General features: G+C 37.4%; 1 protein-coding gene across 2 annotated transcripts; it reads right to left on the bottom strand.

The window, feature by feature from the left end:
• Positions 1-13235: 13235 nt before the first annotated feature.
• LOC140169839 (uncharacterized) lies at positions 13236-19173 on the bottom strand. Of its 2 annotated transcripts, XM_072193149.1 has the most exons (4): positions 18759-19173; positions 16440-16510; positions 14887-15040; positions 13236-13935 (listed from the first exon to the last, which is right to left on the bottom strand). In XM_072193149.1, exons 3-4 carry the CDS (start codon positions 15000-15002, stop codon positions 13515-13517), a joined length of 537 nt encoding a protein of 178 aa, XP_072049250.1. In that variant the 5' UTR covers positions 15003-15040; positions 16440-16510; positions 18759-19173; the 3' UTR covers positions 13236-13514. The 2 variants fall into 2 exon arrangements, 1 of the variants encoding a protein (XP_072049250.1); XR_011861417.1 differs by lacking the exons at positions 14887-15040; positions 18759-19173 and having other exon boundaries at positions 16440-16641.
• Between the last annotated feature and the right edge of the window lie 403 nt (positions 19174-19576).

The raw sequence follows: 19576 nt of genomic DNA on the forward strand, positions 1-19576 counted from the left end.
TATTGCTCGTGTTATCACCTTCAAACGGGGTAATGGTTTACCGGGCAAAGACGACAGGCAGAAGGAGAGTAACACAGTACAACTCCTGCTACGTCAGTGGCCTCGTCTTACATTTCATCTGGATGTGCTACATCGGCGAACTGTTCTCCAGGATGGCCAGGAGAATCTACAGCTTATTCTACCAGCTTCTTTGCAGCACCGAGCAATGTCTGGAATCCATGACCAGGTAGGCCATTTGGGACGAGCGTACCTTGCAGCTTGCCTGAGAGCGCTTTTATTGGCCTGGAATGACCAAGGATATTGAAAACAAAGTCCAATCATGTCCACGCTGCACAAGACGAAAGGTACCACCAGCTGCGTTTGCAACAGCCCCACTACATCCTATATCAACCAGTGAACCAATGGAGTTAGTCTGTATTGACTTCCTTACCCTAGAACCATCGAAAGGAGGGATAGAAAACATCCTAGTCATTACAGATCATTTCACCAAATACTCCATCGCCATCCCAACTCGGAATCAAACAGCCAAAACCACAGCCAAGGCCCTATTTGACAATTTCTTTGTCCATTATGGCTTTCCTGCTCGACTGCACTCTGACCAGGGCAGGAACTTCGAGAGCAACATCATAGCAAGCCTTTGCGACATCTGCGGCATCACTAAGAGTAGGACAAGTCCATATCATCCCCAAGGGAACGGCCAGTGTGAGCGATTCAACCGCACCTTACTAAATATGCTAGGAACACTCTCACCCGACCAGAAGTCCGACTGGAAGACGTTTGTCAGTCCATTAGTCCACGCCTACAATGCTACTCGTCACGACACTACCAACTTCTCACCCTTCTTCCTCATGTTTGGCAGACATCCACGTCTACCAATTGACATTTGCCTGGGATTGAAACCACCAGCTATGGGATCCACTCAAACTGTCCGTGACTATGCCGAAGGACTGAAGCATCGTTTGGAGTATGCATATCAAACTGCAGCTGCCACCACGCGAAAGTCTGCAGAGCTGAACAAGCAGCGGTATGATGTCAAGGCCCGTGACAGTACTCTTGAACCAGGGGATCGTGTCTTGGTAAAGAAGGTTGGTCATGTCGGCAAGCATAAGATCGCCAATCGTTGGGAAGAAGACGTCTACCAAGTTCAACGGAGGCTCTCGCCAGCTCTTCCTGTGTATGAGGTCACACCGGAACATGGAAAAGGTGGAGTCCGCACCCTTCATCGAAACATGTTACTTCCTTGTAATCATCTCCCTTTGTATGACCAGACTCCTGCTTCATCATCAGAATCCAGGACTCGTCACATTTCATCAGAACCTTCAACTGCTCCACCTTTACGTAGGTCTTCACGTCTGCAGAAGAAACGCGGAGTAGTCGTCATGAATGACAGCGATGATGATGACAGTACCATACTACATTCATGTCGCCCGAGCAACTCTTCAACAGCGACGACTAGCACGTTGAATGCCTTTGCAAAACCCTTTGTCCCAATTCCAAGGAGTCACCCTCACCCCACGAGAGCCCATGGCACAGACGAGGCAACCAAGCCATCTTTGGCTGATCCACCAACTACCAAAACGTGGATGCAGTCAGCGGTCTCCTTCTTGTGGCCGAGCTACACCTCCACTCCGGACAGCAAGACATTGATAGTGTAAACATCGGGTCGATGTTTCATGGAGGAGGGGAAAGTGTAGCGGGTTCAAAATATTTTTCCCTGCCATTATTTTTCACAATTTTCTTACATGTGGCAATCTTAACCTATTTTCAAGTTCAAGAGTTTAATTGATTTTCCAGTAACCTCAACCTCATAATTCCCAAGTTTCTCCTAGCTGTTTGCTGGCAGCCTGGCCTCGGTGCCATAACACCACTAGCCATGGATGCCAGCTAACGCCCCATCCATTCTCTCTCCTTGCCACAGGTAAGATTTACATTTCTATTGTTTTATTTTAATGCATATTATGAGTATTCATGATCTATAATATTTAGATTTAGTGCTCTTTGATTATGAGCATGAAAAGGTATAGAATTATAATTATATGATACTTGATGGTTTGGTAGTTTCATAAACTTGTGTTTTTAGAAGTCAACAAATTCTTTGCTTCAGTACAAGTTGAAATTATGATAAATTTGTTTGCAATTAATTGCATGTTTTGGTTTCCAAGTTTACTTATGACAATAAGTTGTAGGTGATGAATTATTGTTTGGAAATTGTTAGTTTGTGAAGTAATTATTATTATAAGTCTTTTTATAATAATTGTGTTCTAGTTAATGTATTAGTATTCAATGTATATAAGTATTGAAGGATAATATTAACTAGTGTGAAATGCATCGAGTTAGTTCAGCTGACCACTTTGGCCAAGTGTCGGTTAGGTTAAATCTTAAGAGGAATTGATCTAAATGGACAAATTCTACTAAATGGACTACTATTGGTGTTGACCAATGTTATAATTGCTATATTAGCAATGGTCTGTTATTATTCTGAATGTACAAAACAATACATTCTGATTTCTTTTATTTACTATGTTTATATTTTATGTTATCAACTATTTGAGCTCAATTGTTCATTAGTAATCCTCATGTTCTCTTGTCACATCAAAACATTTAATATTTTGCACTTTTGTTGTTTTTATCTTTTTATTCAACTCTTATTATTATTATTATCCCAATCATTTCATAAATTTAGTATCTCAGTTATTTGTTCTGGTAAAGCCATGTTAAACATGTTAATTACAATTATTAAACATTCTGTGACAAGTTTGCATTAGGAAGTAGGCCCTATAGATATTATTAGTTAAGCCATAACACCACTAGCCATGGATGCCAGCTAACGCCCCATCCATTCTCTCTCCTTGCCACAGATACCCACAGGAACCCCGAGCAACGTCCCTACATCACATCACAAAGACCCCAACGGAAATCCAGAGCATCACCCTTTCATAATGTACATCACTGAGCAAATAGCAAATAAAACGTCGAAGTAAATCTACAACGAATCTACCCCATGTGTGTGTGTTTACTATTTCATTTTGTGATTTCGCACCGGTTACATCTTTAATACGCGGCTTTCAGCTTCTACCGGAATCACTAGCAGGCTATTTAGGCTATGACAGTAACAAAATGTGCCAAGACCTAAATTTTGATGATTTTCACGGTCCGGAGTAAATTACTGATGAACCTTTACAGGTTTATGAAGTAATATTTATAAATGTTTATATGATTATGTTTTAATTAATGTCACTTTAGTTTTATGTATATGACGTGATATCCTGGGAGTGATATTAATGCTAAAGATGAAATGTATTGTGAACAACTTTGTCTCAGCACATCCCTTTTTAAAGGGATTTTATTATCATTGAGTTGAGAGGGCGCAACACTAAATCACTACGCATTTTATGTAACAATGAAATTCGGCTAATATAGTCCATAGTGAATATGTGATTATAGCGACCATATCTACCGACATGTCAACTTTAAATCACTCAATAGCAGCTCATATGAATTCGACAAGTGTCTTCAATGATAACATGCAGAAAAAACGGACATTTTATCTCAAAAGCAACTTCTGATTTTGAAATGTGAGTGGCGAGTTTAGTATATTTTTAGCCCTTACTTTTTGCACCGCGAAATAGCGAATAAAGTCAATGGTCACCGATATATACCGGCAAAAGTTTTGGAATCTACAGACCCAGAGTTTTAATTTGATATCATATTTATTTTGCCAAGTATTGCAGGAACACCAGGAATGGCCCTCGAAGTAGGCCGAATTCACACGTTTATGGGACGCTGATTTAGTGTTGCGCCCCCTTGAGACACCTAATAATTGCGATTGTTTCAGCATGTAACATACCCTAGAAAATGTGTTCAGCATTCGTCAGATTATTATTCTGACGCATGCAATTCACATTTAATGCTGTCCTGTTCCCGACGTAACGATGGTGTCCCAGCATTTAAGTGTAGTGGTTAAGAATGCTACTATACGTCAAAGCAAGTGTTAGCACAGGTGTTGACGTATGTAACCTTACTTTTACAGGGCAAAAAAGCACGACGTTACTTTCGAGTCCAGCGCTGCGATATATGCTGACAATTATACGACACGTCAATTTTAATACTGATGTATCTTTGACGTATGTTTTAAACATTAAACGTTGCAGTGAGCAAATTGTTGTAACGTAACATGCTCGTTGTAAAATTTGTATAGTAACATTGTTCAACATTTTAAGAATACGTCAAAGCCAATTCTGACGTTACATTTGACGTATAATACTTACTCTCAACACGGTGGAACTCATTTCTGGTCACTCTCTCGCTATCAAGCGTCAGGCCTGCCTACTAGCGCATGCGCGTCCCGGTGAGGCAAGAGGTGTCATAAATTGGGGGCGCATGCTGCTTTTAAATCGCACTGCTCCTTCGGAGGCCGGGTTCTAGAGAAAGCTAGAGAAGATCAGTGAGATCTTTCTCGTCTTCTCGGGGCTTACATAATTATTATACCTTCCCCGCATAGAAACAAGTGAACCAACTGGTCCCGACAACCCAAAAAAAAGTTTGACAGAAAACGTCTAAGTGTCGTTATAATATATAAAACAGTATTTTTCAAGTTAGGCCTATCCTATAGGCTAAAACGTTTAACATTTTTGAGAACTCATTGCTGCAAAAAAAAAAAAAAATCCAACATACATTAACAAACTATTTCGCAAATGTTTACCAGAAATTATTTCATAGGCCCTAGGCCGCGCCGTCCTAATTACCCTTTTGACAACATTTTTTGAAAGAAGTGTTGCTTCATAAACGTTTTCAAAATAATGTTCGTTCGTAACCTTTATGCAACCCGACATTTAAATTAAATGTTTTGACCAAAACCAAACGCGTAGGCCAATGATAACGTTTTAAAAACATTTTTGTGTTTGGTGGGGATTTTTTCTAGCCTACTTACATAGCCAATTTAGTCTTTTTCTAGTCCCAATTTTCCCTCGAGAAATTCTCCTTGGATGAAGAATCTTATCCCACTTAACAAAAATTGCTATTCCAATAGATGAAGACCTGAGCGCAAAAAGTACTTTTTAGTAAATTGGTGCTTAAGAGCAGGGGCAGACGTGACACCACTTAATTTTTATGTGGCCTTAATTAGGTTTACGGTGTGATGCCTATAATTATGCTTAATGCCCTGTTGTAGTTCTAGGCTAAGTGATATTAATGCTAAATGTTTTAATTAATGTCACTTTAGTTATAGATATTCTCTTTAGTAACTAAAGGTTTACGGTGTGGTGCTGCATGAAAATGTTTTAACTAAAGGTCCATTCAGTGATCGCAGTGAAAGTGTAATAAAATTATAATCGTTTATAAATTGCCTAAAAATGATGGATAAGTCAATATTCAAATTGTTATTAGGTATTGTTTGAAAATGAAAATTTTGGCCAAAAAAATGGAGAAAACAGCAGTATCAACTATCAAGTTGACAGGGCCGATTCAAATATATTTAGTAAGTTTATCTACTAAAAGTATAAAAATTACAGTTTCGTGTAAAATGTCTTCTATTGTCTTTAATACGCGGCTTTCAGCTTCTACCGGAATCACTAGCAGGCTATTTAGGCTATGACAGTAACAAAATGTGCCAAGACCTAAATTTTGATGATTTTCACGGTCCGGAGTAAATTACTGATGAACCTTTACAGGTTTATGAAGTAATAGTTATAAATGTTTATATGATTATGTTTTAATTAATGTCACTTTAGTTTTATGTATAATGACGTGATATCCTGGGAGTGATATTAATGCTAAAGATGAAATGTATTGTGAACAACTTTGTCTCAGCACATCCCTTTTTAAAGGGATTTTTATTATCATTGAGTTGAGAGGGAGCAACACTAAATCACTACGCATTTTATGTAACAATGAAATTCGGCTAATATAGTCCATAGTGAATATGTGATTATAGCGACCATATCTACCGACATATCAACTTTAAATCACTCAATAGCAGCTCATAGAATTCGACAAGTGTCTTCAATGATAACATGCAGAAAAAAACGGACATTTTTTTTATCTCAAAAGCAACTTCCGATTTTGAAATGTGAGTGGCGAGTTTAGTATATTTTTAGCCCTTACTTTTTGCACCGCGAAATAGCGAATAAAGTCAATGGTCACCGATTATACCGGCAAAAGTTTTGGAATCTACAGACCCAGAGTTTTAATTTGATATCATATTTATTTTGCCAAGTATTGCAGGAACGCCAGGAATGGCCCTCGAAGTAGGCCGAATTCACACGTTATCATATAAATGGGACGCTGATTTAGTGTTGCGCCCCCTTGAGACACCTAATAATTGCGATTGTTTCAGCATGTAACAGACCCTAGAAAATGTGTTCAGCATTCGTCAGATTATTATTCTGACGCATGCAATTCACATTTAACGTCCCAGGATTTGAGTGTAGTGGTTAAGAATACTACTATACGTCAAACCAAGTGTTAGCACAGGTGTTGACGTATGTAACCTTACTTTACAGGGCAAAAAGCACGACGTTACTTTCGAGTCCAGCGCTGCGATATATGCTGACAATTATACGACACGTCAATTTTAATACCGATGTATCTTTGACGTATGTTTTAAACATTAAACGTTGCAGTGAGCAAATTGTTGTAACGTAACATGCTCGTTGTAAAATTTGTATAGTAACATTGTTCAACATTTTAAGAATACGTCAAAGCCAATTCTGACGTTACATTTGACGTATAATACTTACTCTCAACACGGTGGAACTCATTTCTGGTCACTCTCTCGCTATCAAGCGTCAGGCCTGCCTACTAGCGCATGCGCATCCCGGTGAGGCAAGATGTATCATAAATTGGGGGCGTATGCTGCTTTTAAATCGCACTGCTCCTTCGGAGGCCGGGTTCTAGAGAAAGCTAGAGAAGATCAGTGAGATCTTTCTCGTCTTCTCGGGGCTTACATAATTATTATACCTTCCCGCATAGAAACAAGTGAACCAACTGGTCACGACAACCCAAAACAAAGTTTGACAGAAAACGTCTAAGTGTCGTTATAATATATAAAACAGTATTTTTCAAGGTAGGCCTATCCTATAGGCTAAAACGTTTAACATTTTGAGAACTCATTGCTGCAAAAAAACAAAAAAAACAACAAAAACTCCAACATACATTAACAAACTATTTCGCAAATGTTTACCAGAAATTATTTCATAGGCCTTAGGCCGCGCCGTCCTAATTACCCTTTTGACAACATTTTTGAAAGAAGTGTTGCTTCATAAACGTTTTCAAAATAATGTTCGTTCGTAACCTTTATGCAACCCGACATTTAAATGAAATGTTTTGACCAAAACCAAACGCGTAGGCCAATGATAACGTTTTAAAAACATTTTTTTGTGTTTGGTGGGGATTTTTTCTAGCCTACTTACATAGCCAATTTAGTCTTTTTCTAGTCCCAATTTTCCCTCGAGAAATTCTCCTTGGATGAAGAATCTTATCCCACTTAACAAAAATTGCTATTCCAATAGATGAAGACCTGAGCGCAAAAAGTACTTTTAAGTAAATTAGTGCTTAAGAGCAGGGGCAGACGTGACGCCACTTAATTTTTATGTGGCCTTAACTAGGTTTACGGTGTGATGCCTATAATTATGCTTAATGCCCTGTTGTAGTTCTAGGCTAAGTGATATTAATGCTAAATGTTTTAATTAATGTCACTTTAGTTATAGATATTCTCTTTAGTAACTAAAGGTTTACGGTGTGGTGCTGCATGAAAAATGTTTTAACTAAAGGTCCATTCAGTGATCGCAGTGAAAGTGTAATAAAATTATAATCGTTTATAAATTGCCTAAAAATGATGGATAAAATATTCAAATTGTTATTAGGTATTGTTTGAAAATGAAAATTTTGGCCAAAAAAATGGAGAAAACAGCAGTATCAACTATCAAGTTGACAGGGCCGATTCAAATATATTTAGTAAGTTTATCTACTAAAAGTATAAAAATTACAGTTTCGTGTAAAATGTCTTCTATTGTCTTTAATACGCGGCTTTCAGCTTCTACCGGAATCACTAGCAGGCTATTTAGGCTATAACAATAACAAAATGTGCCAAGACCTAAATTTTGATGATTTTCACGGTCCGGAGTAAATTACTGATGAACCTTTACAGGTTTATGAAGTAATAGTTATAAATGTTTATATGATTATGTTTTAATTAATGTCACTTTAGTTTTATGTATAATGACGTGATATCCTGGGAGTGATATTAATGCTAAAGATGAAATGTATTGTGAACAACTTTGTCTCAGCACATCCCTTTTAAAGGATTTTTATTATCATTGAGTTGAGAGGGCGCAACACTAAATCACTACGCATTTTATGTAACAATGAAATTCGGCTAATATAGTCCATAGTGAATATGTGATTATAGCGACCATATCTACCGACATGTCAACTTTAAATCACTCAATAGCAGCTCATATGAATTCGACAAGTGTCTTCAATGATAACATGCAGAAAAAAAACGGACATTTTTATCTCAAAAGCAACTTCCGATTTTGAAATGTGAGTGGCGAGTTTAGTATATTTTTAGCCCTTACTTTTTGCACCGCGAAATAGCGAATAAAGTCAATGGTCACCGATATATACCGGCAAAAGTTTTGGAATCTACAGACCCAGAGTTTTAATTTGATATCATATTTATTTTGCCAAGTATTGCAGGAACGCCAGGAATGGCACTCGAAGTAGGCCGAATTCACACGTTATCATATAAATGGGACGCTGATTTAGTGTTGCGCCCCCTTGAGACACCTAATAATTGCGATTGTTTCAGCATGTAACAGACCCTAGAAAATGTGTTCAGCATTCGTCAGATTATTATTCTGACGCATGCAATTCACATTTAACGCTGTCCTGTTCCCGACGTAACAATGGTGTCCCAGGATTTGAGTGTAGTGGTTAAGAATACTACTATACGTCAAACCAAGTGTTAGCACAGGTGTTGACGTATGTAACCTTACTTTTACAGGTCAAAAAAGCACGACGTTACTTTCGAGTCCAGCGCTGCGATATATGCTGACAATTATACGACACGTCAATTTTAATACCGATGTATCTTTGACGTATGTTTTAAACATTAAACGTTGCAGTGAGCAAATTGTTGTAACGTAACATGCTCGTTGTAAAATTTGTATAGTAACATTGTTCAACATTTTAAGAATACGTCAAAGCCAATTCTGACGTTACATTTGACGTATAATACTTACTCTCAACACGGTGGAACTCATTTCTGGTCACTCTCTCGCTATCAAGCGTCAGGCCTGCCTACTAGCGCATGCGCATCCCGGTGAGGCAAGAGGTATCATAAATTGGGGGCGCATGCTGCTTTTAATCGCACTGCTCCTTCGGAGGCCGGGTTCTAGAGAAAGCTAGAGAAGATCAGTGAGATCTTTCTCGTCTTCTCGGGGCTTACATAATTATTATACCTTCCCGCATAGAAACAAGTGAACCAACTGGTCACGACAACCCAAAACAAAGTTTGACAGAAAACGTCTAAGTGTCGTTATAATATATAAAACAGTATTTTTCAAGGTAGGCCTATCCTATAGGCTAAAACGTTTAACATTTTTGAGAACTCCTTGCTGCAAAAAAAACAACAAAAAAAAAACTCCAACATACATTAACAAACTATTTCGCAAATGTTTACCAGAAATTATTTCATAGGCCCTAGGCCGCGCCGTCCTAATTACCCTTTTGACAACATTTTTTGAAAGAAGTGTTGCTTCATAAACGTTTTCAAAATAATGTTCGTTCGTAACCTTTATGCAACCCGACATTTAAATGAAATGTTTTGACCAAAACCAAACGCGTAGGCCAATGATAACGTTTTAAAACATTTTTGTGTTTGGTGGGGATTTTTCTAGCCTACTTACATAGCCAATTTAGTCTTTTTCTAGTCCCAATTTTCCCTCGAGAAATTCTCCTTGGATGAAGTCTTATCCCACTTAACAAAAATTGCTATTCCAATAGATGAAGACCTGAGCGCAAAAAGTACTTTTAAGTAAATTAGTGCGTAAGAGCAGGGGCAGACGTGACACCACTTAATTTTTATGTGGCCTTAATTAGGTTTACGGTGTGATGCCTATAATTATGCTTAATGCCCTGTTGTAGTTCTAGGCTAAGTGATATTAATGCTAAATGTTTTAATTAATGTCACTTTAGTTATAGATATTCTCTTTAGTAACTAAAGGTTTACGGTGTGGTGCTGCATGAAAAATGTTTTAACTAAAGGTCCATTCAGTGATCGCAGTGAAAGTGTAATAAAATTATAATCGTTTATAAATTGCCTAAAAATGATGGATAAGTCAATATTCAAATTGTTATTAGGTATTGTTTGAAAATGAAAATTTTGGCCAAAAAATGGAGAAAACAGCAGTATCAACTATCAAGTTGACAGGGCCGATTCAAATATATTTAGTAAGTTTATCTACTAAAAGTATAAAATTACAGTTTCGTGTAAAATGTCTTCTATTGTCTTTAATACGCGGCTTTCAGCTTCTACCGGAATCACTAGCAGGCTATTTAGGCTATGACAGTAACAAAATGTGCCAAGACCTAAATTTTGATGATTTTCACGGTCCGGAGTAAATTACTGATGAACCTTTACAGGTTTATGAAGTAATAGTTATAAATGTTTATATGATTATGTTTTAATTAATGTCACTTTAGTTTTATGTATAATGACGTGATATCCTGGGAGTGATATTAATGCTAAAGATGAAATGTATTGTGAACAACTTTGTCTCAGCACATCCCTTTTAAAGGGATTTTTATTATCATTGAGTTGAGAGGGCGCAACACTAAATCACTACGCATTTTATGTAACAATGAAATTCGGCTAATATAGTCCATAGTGAATATGTGATTATAGCGACCATATCTACCGACATGTCAACTTTACATCACTCAATAGCAGCTCATATGAATTCGACAAGTGTCTTCAATGATAACATGCAGAAAAAAACGGACATTTTTATCTCAAAAGCAACTTCCGATTTTGAAATGTGAGTGGCGAGTTTAGTATGTTTTTGGCCCTTACTTTTTGCACCGCGAAATAGCGAATAAAGTCAATGGTCACCGATATATACCGGCAAAAGTTTTGGAATCTACAGACCCATGCAGAGTTTTAATTTGATATCATATTTATTTTGCCAAGTATTGCAGGAACGCCAGGAATGGCCCTCGAAGTAGGCCGAATTCACACGTTATCATATAAATGGGACGCTGATTTAGTGTTGCGCCCCCTTGAGACACCTAATAATTGCGATTGTTTCAGCATGTAACAGTTTATTATGACTCAGAATTGATGTGAAGATCCACCAACCAGTTATCTGATTACTAGAAATTAAACCAAATACATGGCTAGTAGATCTTCCATCTGAGACGGGGAAAGACTCAACAGAAACAAACGGAGAGCAAAATATAACTTCACAAATAAACTTTAATTTCTCATCAACAAAGTGATCACAATAATATAATAGATGAGCGAAATATTCTTAGTTCATCCTCCGGCTATGGCTGGCTGACAACTGCCCCGAATAATAGGCCGGGGTAATTGAGGAGACGGAGCCGCGGAGCGATATATATTTAAATTAGCTATGGAAAGCAAATAGCGTCATAACACACGCCCTGCCTTTCTTGAATTGGCGCCTGACAATTCTAATTTAATAATATAACTTTTAAAATAGCAATTTGAATTGATCAACCTATGATTTAAAAATATATATATCTTTCTAACACAAACTTTAACATCAGACATAACATTCATCAAGTAACTGCATGACTAATAATTAACTGCATCTTTTTAATCTGAAACATGTAACTCCAAAACACGATTGGATAGGGAGAAAATTATTTTTTAAAACAACATCTTTTAAAACTCTGAAGCTCGTACAGCAGACAAGGAAAAAGGGAATATGACAAACTAACACAATTCTGAAAGACATCGACCAAGACCTTGCACAATCCCCCAACTGGGCATTTACAATGTCAAGTTCCATGTGTTTCAGAAAGTGCGAAGATCTTACTCTACACCTTAAACTACACCTTAAAATTAACCCTAGAGTTCATAATCTTGAATCGCTGAATCCCTGGCCAGTAGATCCACCGCTGTCGACTTGAACCCATTCGCTGCACTGTACTTGACGCTGATCTTGACGTTGAACTTGACACTTAATTTGTCGGTGTGATTCAGATCATGTTTTCCATAAAATTTTAAATATGACGTAACAAGAATTGCTTTTGTTTTGCCATTAGACGATAACTGATGACGGATGTCAATATAAATAACAGAAGAATTTATTTCTTCATATAATTGCAGTTTTCAATGCACCAACATTGTGAAATAAGACGCAGTTCCTCCCGTAGACACAGTACTTGACGAACACGACGAAACAATTCCACACGACGAAATAAACATTCAGCGCTGAAGACCAATACCTTGATAATATTTGATTCAGAATATAACGGGCTTACATGAAAATCGTATGCAAAGTTTACGTACTACTTTGCATGAAATGAATGTCATGTATCAGGTCACAGTTAATTATCCCGTATCATTATTTTTTTTTTCTGAATCAAATCTTATTCTGGAATCACAAATATTGTACTGACGAAAATTCACAATCATTTCAGAATCACACATATTGCATACCAACTGGAACAAAATTCTTCTGTGTCAAGTTCAAATCCAAATGCACCTATTGTTCAGATGATTGACCACGAAAATGACCGAAGAACTCCATAATCCATTCAGCACGACTCGAATTCTCTGAAATATAATCTCAAGCAAAATACACAGTATAAGTATAACACATACATACTATCTCATTTAGCATATTTCTTAATTCCATAATCATAAGAATACCGTATACCATATATAATATAACATGAAATACAGTATTTCATCATAACATAACACACGCTGCCTTTCTTAAATTCTTCACAAATTTTGAAAAATTAACACAGCCAAAATTCCATAAACACGCAATTTTCAATTCAAAAATTCATAATTGAAATTACAATCTGCTTTATTCTTCACATAATTTGAAAATGAATACATCCAAATTTCCATAAACACAGTTTTCAAAATTTCATAAATTACAATCTGCTCTATGCACAACATTAGTATTACAAAATTTAATTGCAACACATTCATCTGCTTTTGCCAGATATCTTCACAGGATTACTTTTCAAAATTCCACAGCAGCTGGGTTTAAATTATCAGCAGGCTCCCAAGTATTTCTGGAACTTGGGAAATCACGCCACTTGATAAGATACTGAAGCTTGTTGTCCCTGTACCTACCACGTAAAATCTTCTCTACTTCATACTCACTACTTGTGGTAACAGGAGTCAAAGGTAGACCCGGTATAAAAGATGTGCGCTTATCCAATTCCTGGGATGCCATAAGTGGGGCAAACGAGTCATCTGGACAATCAGCATCTACAACATCTTCCAAAGGATCCCTTTGCACAAAATCTTAGGGCATGACATGATTTTCTGGTCTGGCATATCGATCATAGGCAAACTTCATTCGATTAACATGCACTGGGGCTGACATCAACTTATTGTTTGTCAAATTTCGAACACGGAAATTCACGGGCCCCGTTTGCTCTACGAGTAAGTATGGTCCTGACCAAAATTTCATGAGCTTCTTGGACAAGCCTGGTTGAGTGGCTGGAATATATAACCAAATTGTATCACCCACCTGAAACTGTACATCACTTGCATGTTCATCATAACGGTCTTTCATGCTAGCTTGATTAAGTTCAAGATGTTGCTTAGATATTGCACGGAACACTTCTAATTGAGATACCAAATGATGGATATGTTCTCTCACTGTCTTCTCTGGGTATTCACTCTTAGCCATCAATGTCACATCCAGGGGTAGTCTTGCTTCCCTGCCATATAATAAAAAGAAAGGGCTAAATCCTACAGAATTGTCTGCTGGTGTAGACCTATATGCAAATTGAATGGCTGGAATATACTCATCCCAGTTTGTCTGATACTCATTAGCATAGTGTGACAAGGTATCTAAGATAACAGAGTTAAAACGTTCCTGAATAGCATTACACTGTGGATGATAACTACTTGTATTCAACTTTGATGTACGCATAATTCTACACACTTCAAGCACCAGTTTACTGAGGAAATTTGTACCTCGATCACTAAGCAAATATTGCGGACAACCATGTTGACATATAATATGATCAAAGAATGCTCTAGCTACTGTGGCTGCATCAATAGTCTTAATTGGAACTAAGATAGGCCATCTGGTACAGTGATCTGTAAAACACAATACATACCGATTACCATTGGTTGTAATAGGTAGAGGACCCAAGATATCCACACTTACACGTTCAAATGCACTGGGGACCTTCATGGTCATCATGGGAGCTCTAACTTTGTGTCTATGTGTTTTTCTCTGAGCACAAGATATACACGATCTTACCCAATTGTCAACATCTCTATACATACGTTTCCAGAAATATCTTTGGCGGATTTTGTGATATGTTCTCTGAAAACCAAAATGAGCTGCTAAAACATTATCATGACAGTTGTTAAGTATGATATCAATCATGGTTACAGGTACATAAAATTGCACAGTATTTCTTTCTGGCATGTGACGTTTGGCGGGCGTGTGTTATATATGATACAAAATACCTTCATGGACATAGTATTGATCTGACTGCAATAAAATATCACGTGCTTGTCTTTGATTATCAGGCAATATGTCTTCATCCAAAAATCTTATCATGGGACCAGCAAAAGGATCATCTAATTGAGCATCTTTGAAATGGTCCACATTAACATCAGTTGGTAAAGAAGGAACTTTTTGAATATCTACATACTTTTTGTCTCCATCCAGTCGTCTATTCCTCTGAAATCTCAGATTTCGAACAGTATTCACTTCTGGATCTGGCTTTGTCTCTGACGCAGGAGAGTCATTGATAACATCATCAGTCATTGTCTCCAAGCCACATTCTGTCCAGTTTGAATCTGTTTCTGAGGAAGTAGGGGAGTCAATATGATATGAGTTACATGAATTATAAGATTCTGACACTTGAGTTGGTATTCTACTTAGTGCATCTGCATTACCATTCTTACATCCTCTTTTATGGACTACTTCATAAGTATATGATTGTAACTTCAGTACCCATCTTGCGAGGCGACCTGTTGTACGCTTTTGACCAAACAACCATTTCAATGCACAGTGATCAGTCTGAATTATGAACTTTACAGTATGTTGAAGGTATGGGGAATATTTCTTAATCCTTTCAACTACAGCCAAAGCTTCAAGTTCAGTAGTTGTATACGTCTTTTCGGAATCATGCAAAGCTCTACCTCCATAACAAATTACCTTCTCTTCACCATCTTGTACCTGTGCTAAAATGAAACCAAGACCTCTTATACTGGCGTCAGTTTGCAACATAAATTGAGTACCATCAAAACGAGGGTAGGCAAGAATTGGAGGTTCTACTAGCTTTTGTTTCAGGATTTCAAACGCTTCTGCACACTCTTTTGACCAAATAAATTGAACATCTTTACGAGTGAGATATGTTAAAGATGCGGCTATTTTACTGTAATCTCTAATGTACTTCCTATAATAGCCTACAAAACCTAGAAATGATCTTACTTCCGATACCTTCGTTGGAACTGGATACTCTTGGACTACTTTGGTTTTCTCTGGATCAGTAGCTATCCCATCTTTACTTACAATGTGTCCTAAATAACGTACCTGTTCTTGAGCAAAAGTACACTTTTTAGGCTTGAGCTTCAAATTGGCTTATCTCAACCTCTGAAATACTTCTTGCATAACTCTTTGAAACGTGGCTGGAGAATTTGTACACCCCATTGGCATTACATTAAACTCATACAAACCATCTTGTGTAATGAAAGCACTCTTTTGTTTTGAGCTTTCTTCAAGTCCAATTTGGTAATAACCTGACGCTAAATCTAGTGTGGAAAAATAATTTGGTGTTCCTGCGCCTAAGCTATCTAATGCATCATCTATGTGAGGTAGAGGAAAATTATTCTTTTCCACAATTTGGTTACATAATCTCATATCACAACAGAATCTTAGTGTACCATCAGGTTTAGGAATCATTACAACAGGAAAACTCCAACTACTGGTGGATTCTCTGATTAAACCATCTTCTAACATCTGATTGACTTGTTTACGTATTTCTGCTTGCACATGAGGAGGTTGTCTATAAGGACGACATTTGATTGGCGGATGATTACCAGTTCTTATGACATGCTCAATTTTCGTATATCTTCCTCTAGGACTATCTTTGGTTTGAAAAACGTCTACATACTCAGATATAAGATCAGATAACATATCAGAATCGGTATCAGTTAAATGAGAATCATTGAAATTGACCTGAGAAAGAACTTCACGTACCTTAGGATCTGGCGAATTCTGTGCCTTTACATGGACTGATGCTACAGGTACTTCATCTACTACAGAGTCATCTATATCGGTAAAATGAATGATTTCACTGTTATTTACAAGTGTAAATGTACCAAGTTTTGTTCTAGGATACAACACAATTGGTTCATTGCTAGTGTTTAACACAAGTAATTGAGTACTACAACTAGATTTGTTAGCAATTCAGTATCGAAGTTACGTAATGTTACTATGTCAACGGGATCACGCGCTTGAGTTATGAACCACGATCGAAACAATCACCACACAAAGTATATGGCACTTGACAGTCAGAATTAATAGGTAAATTTTCACGGGAAAATTTTCTGGACACGTGACATCCATGGGCGCAGACATAATTAGCATTATGGAATGTGACCCGAGCACAGCGTGTGGTCTACCAATGTATTTGAATAGGAAGAATTCATCCTTTGATGCAAAATAAGTAACTTGTCGCAAGTTAATAATATTATGGTAAGAGTTTCCGTAGATAAATATTTTTTTTTTTTTTTAGATATTTTTGAAATTACGTTTTGATGATATTGTAAAGAAATTAAGATTGCATGATATTTAATAAATTTGCAAGACACGAATTTCTATCGAAATTGCAGCCAAGAATACTATTCCAATTCAAAATTACTAAGACTTGAATAGCGAGGTCGCCGCCGGGGGTCAGAGATCAGGCTCGAGGTCACACTTACATTGATACCCATTGGTCACGTGTCCAGAAAATTTTCCCGTGAAAATATACCCATTAATGTTGACTGCTTGAAGGCATATCAAAATAGCGTGATCCGGTAACCAAGAGAATTACGTAACCACTTCGATGCTGAATAGGTTGAACACTTGATACTGTATTGGCAATCAATACTCCTAAAGCAGTGACTCTCCGTCCTCCCTGACATAATCCTATTGTGCATTTTGGAAGATTATTCGATAACCTCGCACGCACCACTGATTGTGAATGAGGCGGAATTTCTTGCCTTTCAATTACACGTAAATTACTCCTCTTAAACAATCGCAATTTCTGTGTGTTAAAATCTAATCTGGCCTTATGCTGTTTTAGGAACCTCTTTCCCAGCATGATTTCCTGACTAAGATTTCGAGCAATATACATTGGCACGAGAAATTTTGCACCTTCAATAAACAACGGAACAACAACAAAACCACTGATTTGCAACACAGATTTGTTAGCGGTACGGGCTTTTGTTAATCGCGGTTTTGACACTACAATTTGGTGTGACAATTCCAAAGAATGCCAGTACTCATGATCGATTAGATTCATTGTACAACCAGTGTCAATTAAACAGTCAATGTTTTGGCTACCAATAGTGACAGAAATATAAACTTCTTCATCAAAATCTGTTTCAACGTTATCACTATCGCATTCAGACGCGGCAAAATTTGAATCAAATTTTCCCTTGCGCGGAACTTGGGCTGAATTACACGGAGAATTACTGCTCTTGTTTACATTACAATCATTCGAAATAAATTTCTGTACAGTTTGTGCATGTATTACCTGCTCATTAGTTGGATACAAAGTATGACTCTGATCACAAACATCTTCACACGGAGAGTAATTGTTCACAGGAGTTTGACAATTTAATCGTTCAGGTAAGATACCTATTTTCCCATCTGAATTTTCCTGAACTTGTTCTGAATCTACAGTTTGAATAGTATCAGATGGGTCAGTCAGTTTAAAGGACGCCCATCAATATGGAACCTTTCATAACAACGACGACGCATATGATTATATCGTCCACATCTATAGCATACAATGGGCGGTCTGAAATTTCTGGACTGGCCTGAGTTGAATGACCCATTTGCATTGTTATGTGCTTGATGAGGCGACTGATATTGATTACGATGAGTTCGTTCAACCCTTTCAGCGTCTCGAATATCTTTTTCCAAACTCTTGAATCTATCGTCCATACTCTGTAATTCAGCCATTATATCGTCTATTGAAACTTCACCTTCGCCTTGACCTCCGCACCTTCACCTGTGTCTAAATAGGCCTTGCCTAGGGCTAAGTGGCTTATTATAGGAGGAGCCATAATCGCATTTACTTGTACATTAATATACACTGTATCAATACAAGAATATCACGCTGCAATATTATTCACAAAATGGCCGAAAACAGAAAACACGCAACAAAATTCTTCGCGCCAAAAATACAACTTTGGCGGGAAATCACGAGAAGGGCATTTCACTTAATCTATCAAAAATATCACATAATATATATATACAATGAATCAATCCATAATTGCTAGAAATAATAATACCAAATTAACTTACCTGGGGGTTGGTTTTTCCCACCAGGGGCAGCTGACAGCCAGTCACAGCTTGCTTGGTACCGGAAAAGATTGGATTCTGCACCATTTATTATGACTCAGAATTGATGTGAAGATCCACCAACCAGTTATCTGATTACTAGAAATTAAACCAAATACATGGCCAGTAGATCTTCCATCTGAGACGGGGAAAGACTCAACAGAAACAAACGGAGAGCAAAATATAACTTCACAAATAAACTTTAATTTCTCATCAACAAAGTGATCACAATAATATAATAGATGAGCGAAATATTCTTAGTTCATCCTCCGGCTATGGCTGGCTGACAACTGCCCCGAATAATAGGCCGGGGTAATTGAGGAGACGGAGCCGCGGAGCGATATATATTTAAATTAGCTATGGAAAGCAAATAGCGTCATAACAAGACCCTAGAAAATGTGTTCAGCATTCGTCAGATTATTATTCTGACGCATGCAATTCACATTTAACGCTGTCCTGTTCCCGACGTAACGATGGTGTCCCAGGATTTGAGTGTAGTGGTTAAGAATACTACTATACGTCAAACCAAGTGTTAGCACAGGTGTTGACGTATGTAACCTTACTTTTACAGGGCAAAAAGCACGACGTTACTTTCGAGTCCAGCGCTGCGATATATGCTGACAATTATACGACACGTCAATTTTAATACCGATGTATCTTTGACGTATGTTTTAAACATTAAACGTTGCAGTGAGCAAATTGTTGTAACGTAACATGCTCGTTGTAAAATTTGTATAGTAACATTGTTCAACATTTTAAGAATACGTCAAAGCCAATTCTGA

The sequence above is a fragment of the Amphiura filiformis genome, chromosome 14 (genome assembly GCF_039555335.1).
Source record: "Amphiura filiformis chromosome 14, Afil_fr2py, whole genome shotgun sequence".
Taxonomy (NCBI): Eukaryota; Metazoa; Echinodermata; class Ophiuroidea; order Amphilepidida; family Amphiuridae; genus Amphiura; species Amphiura filiformis.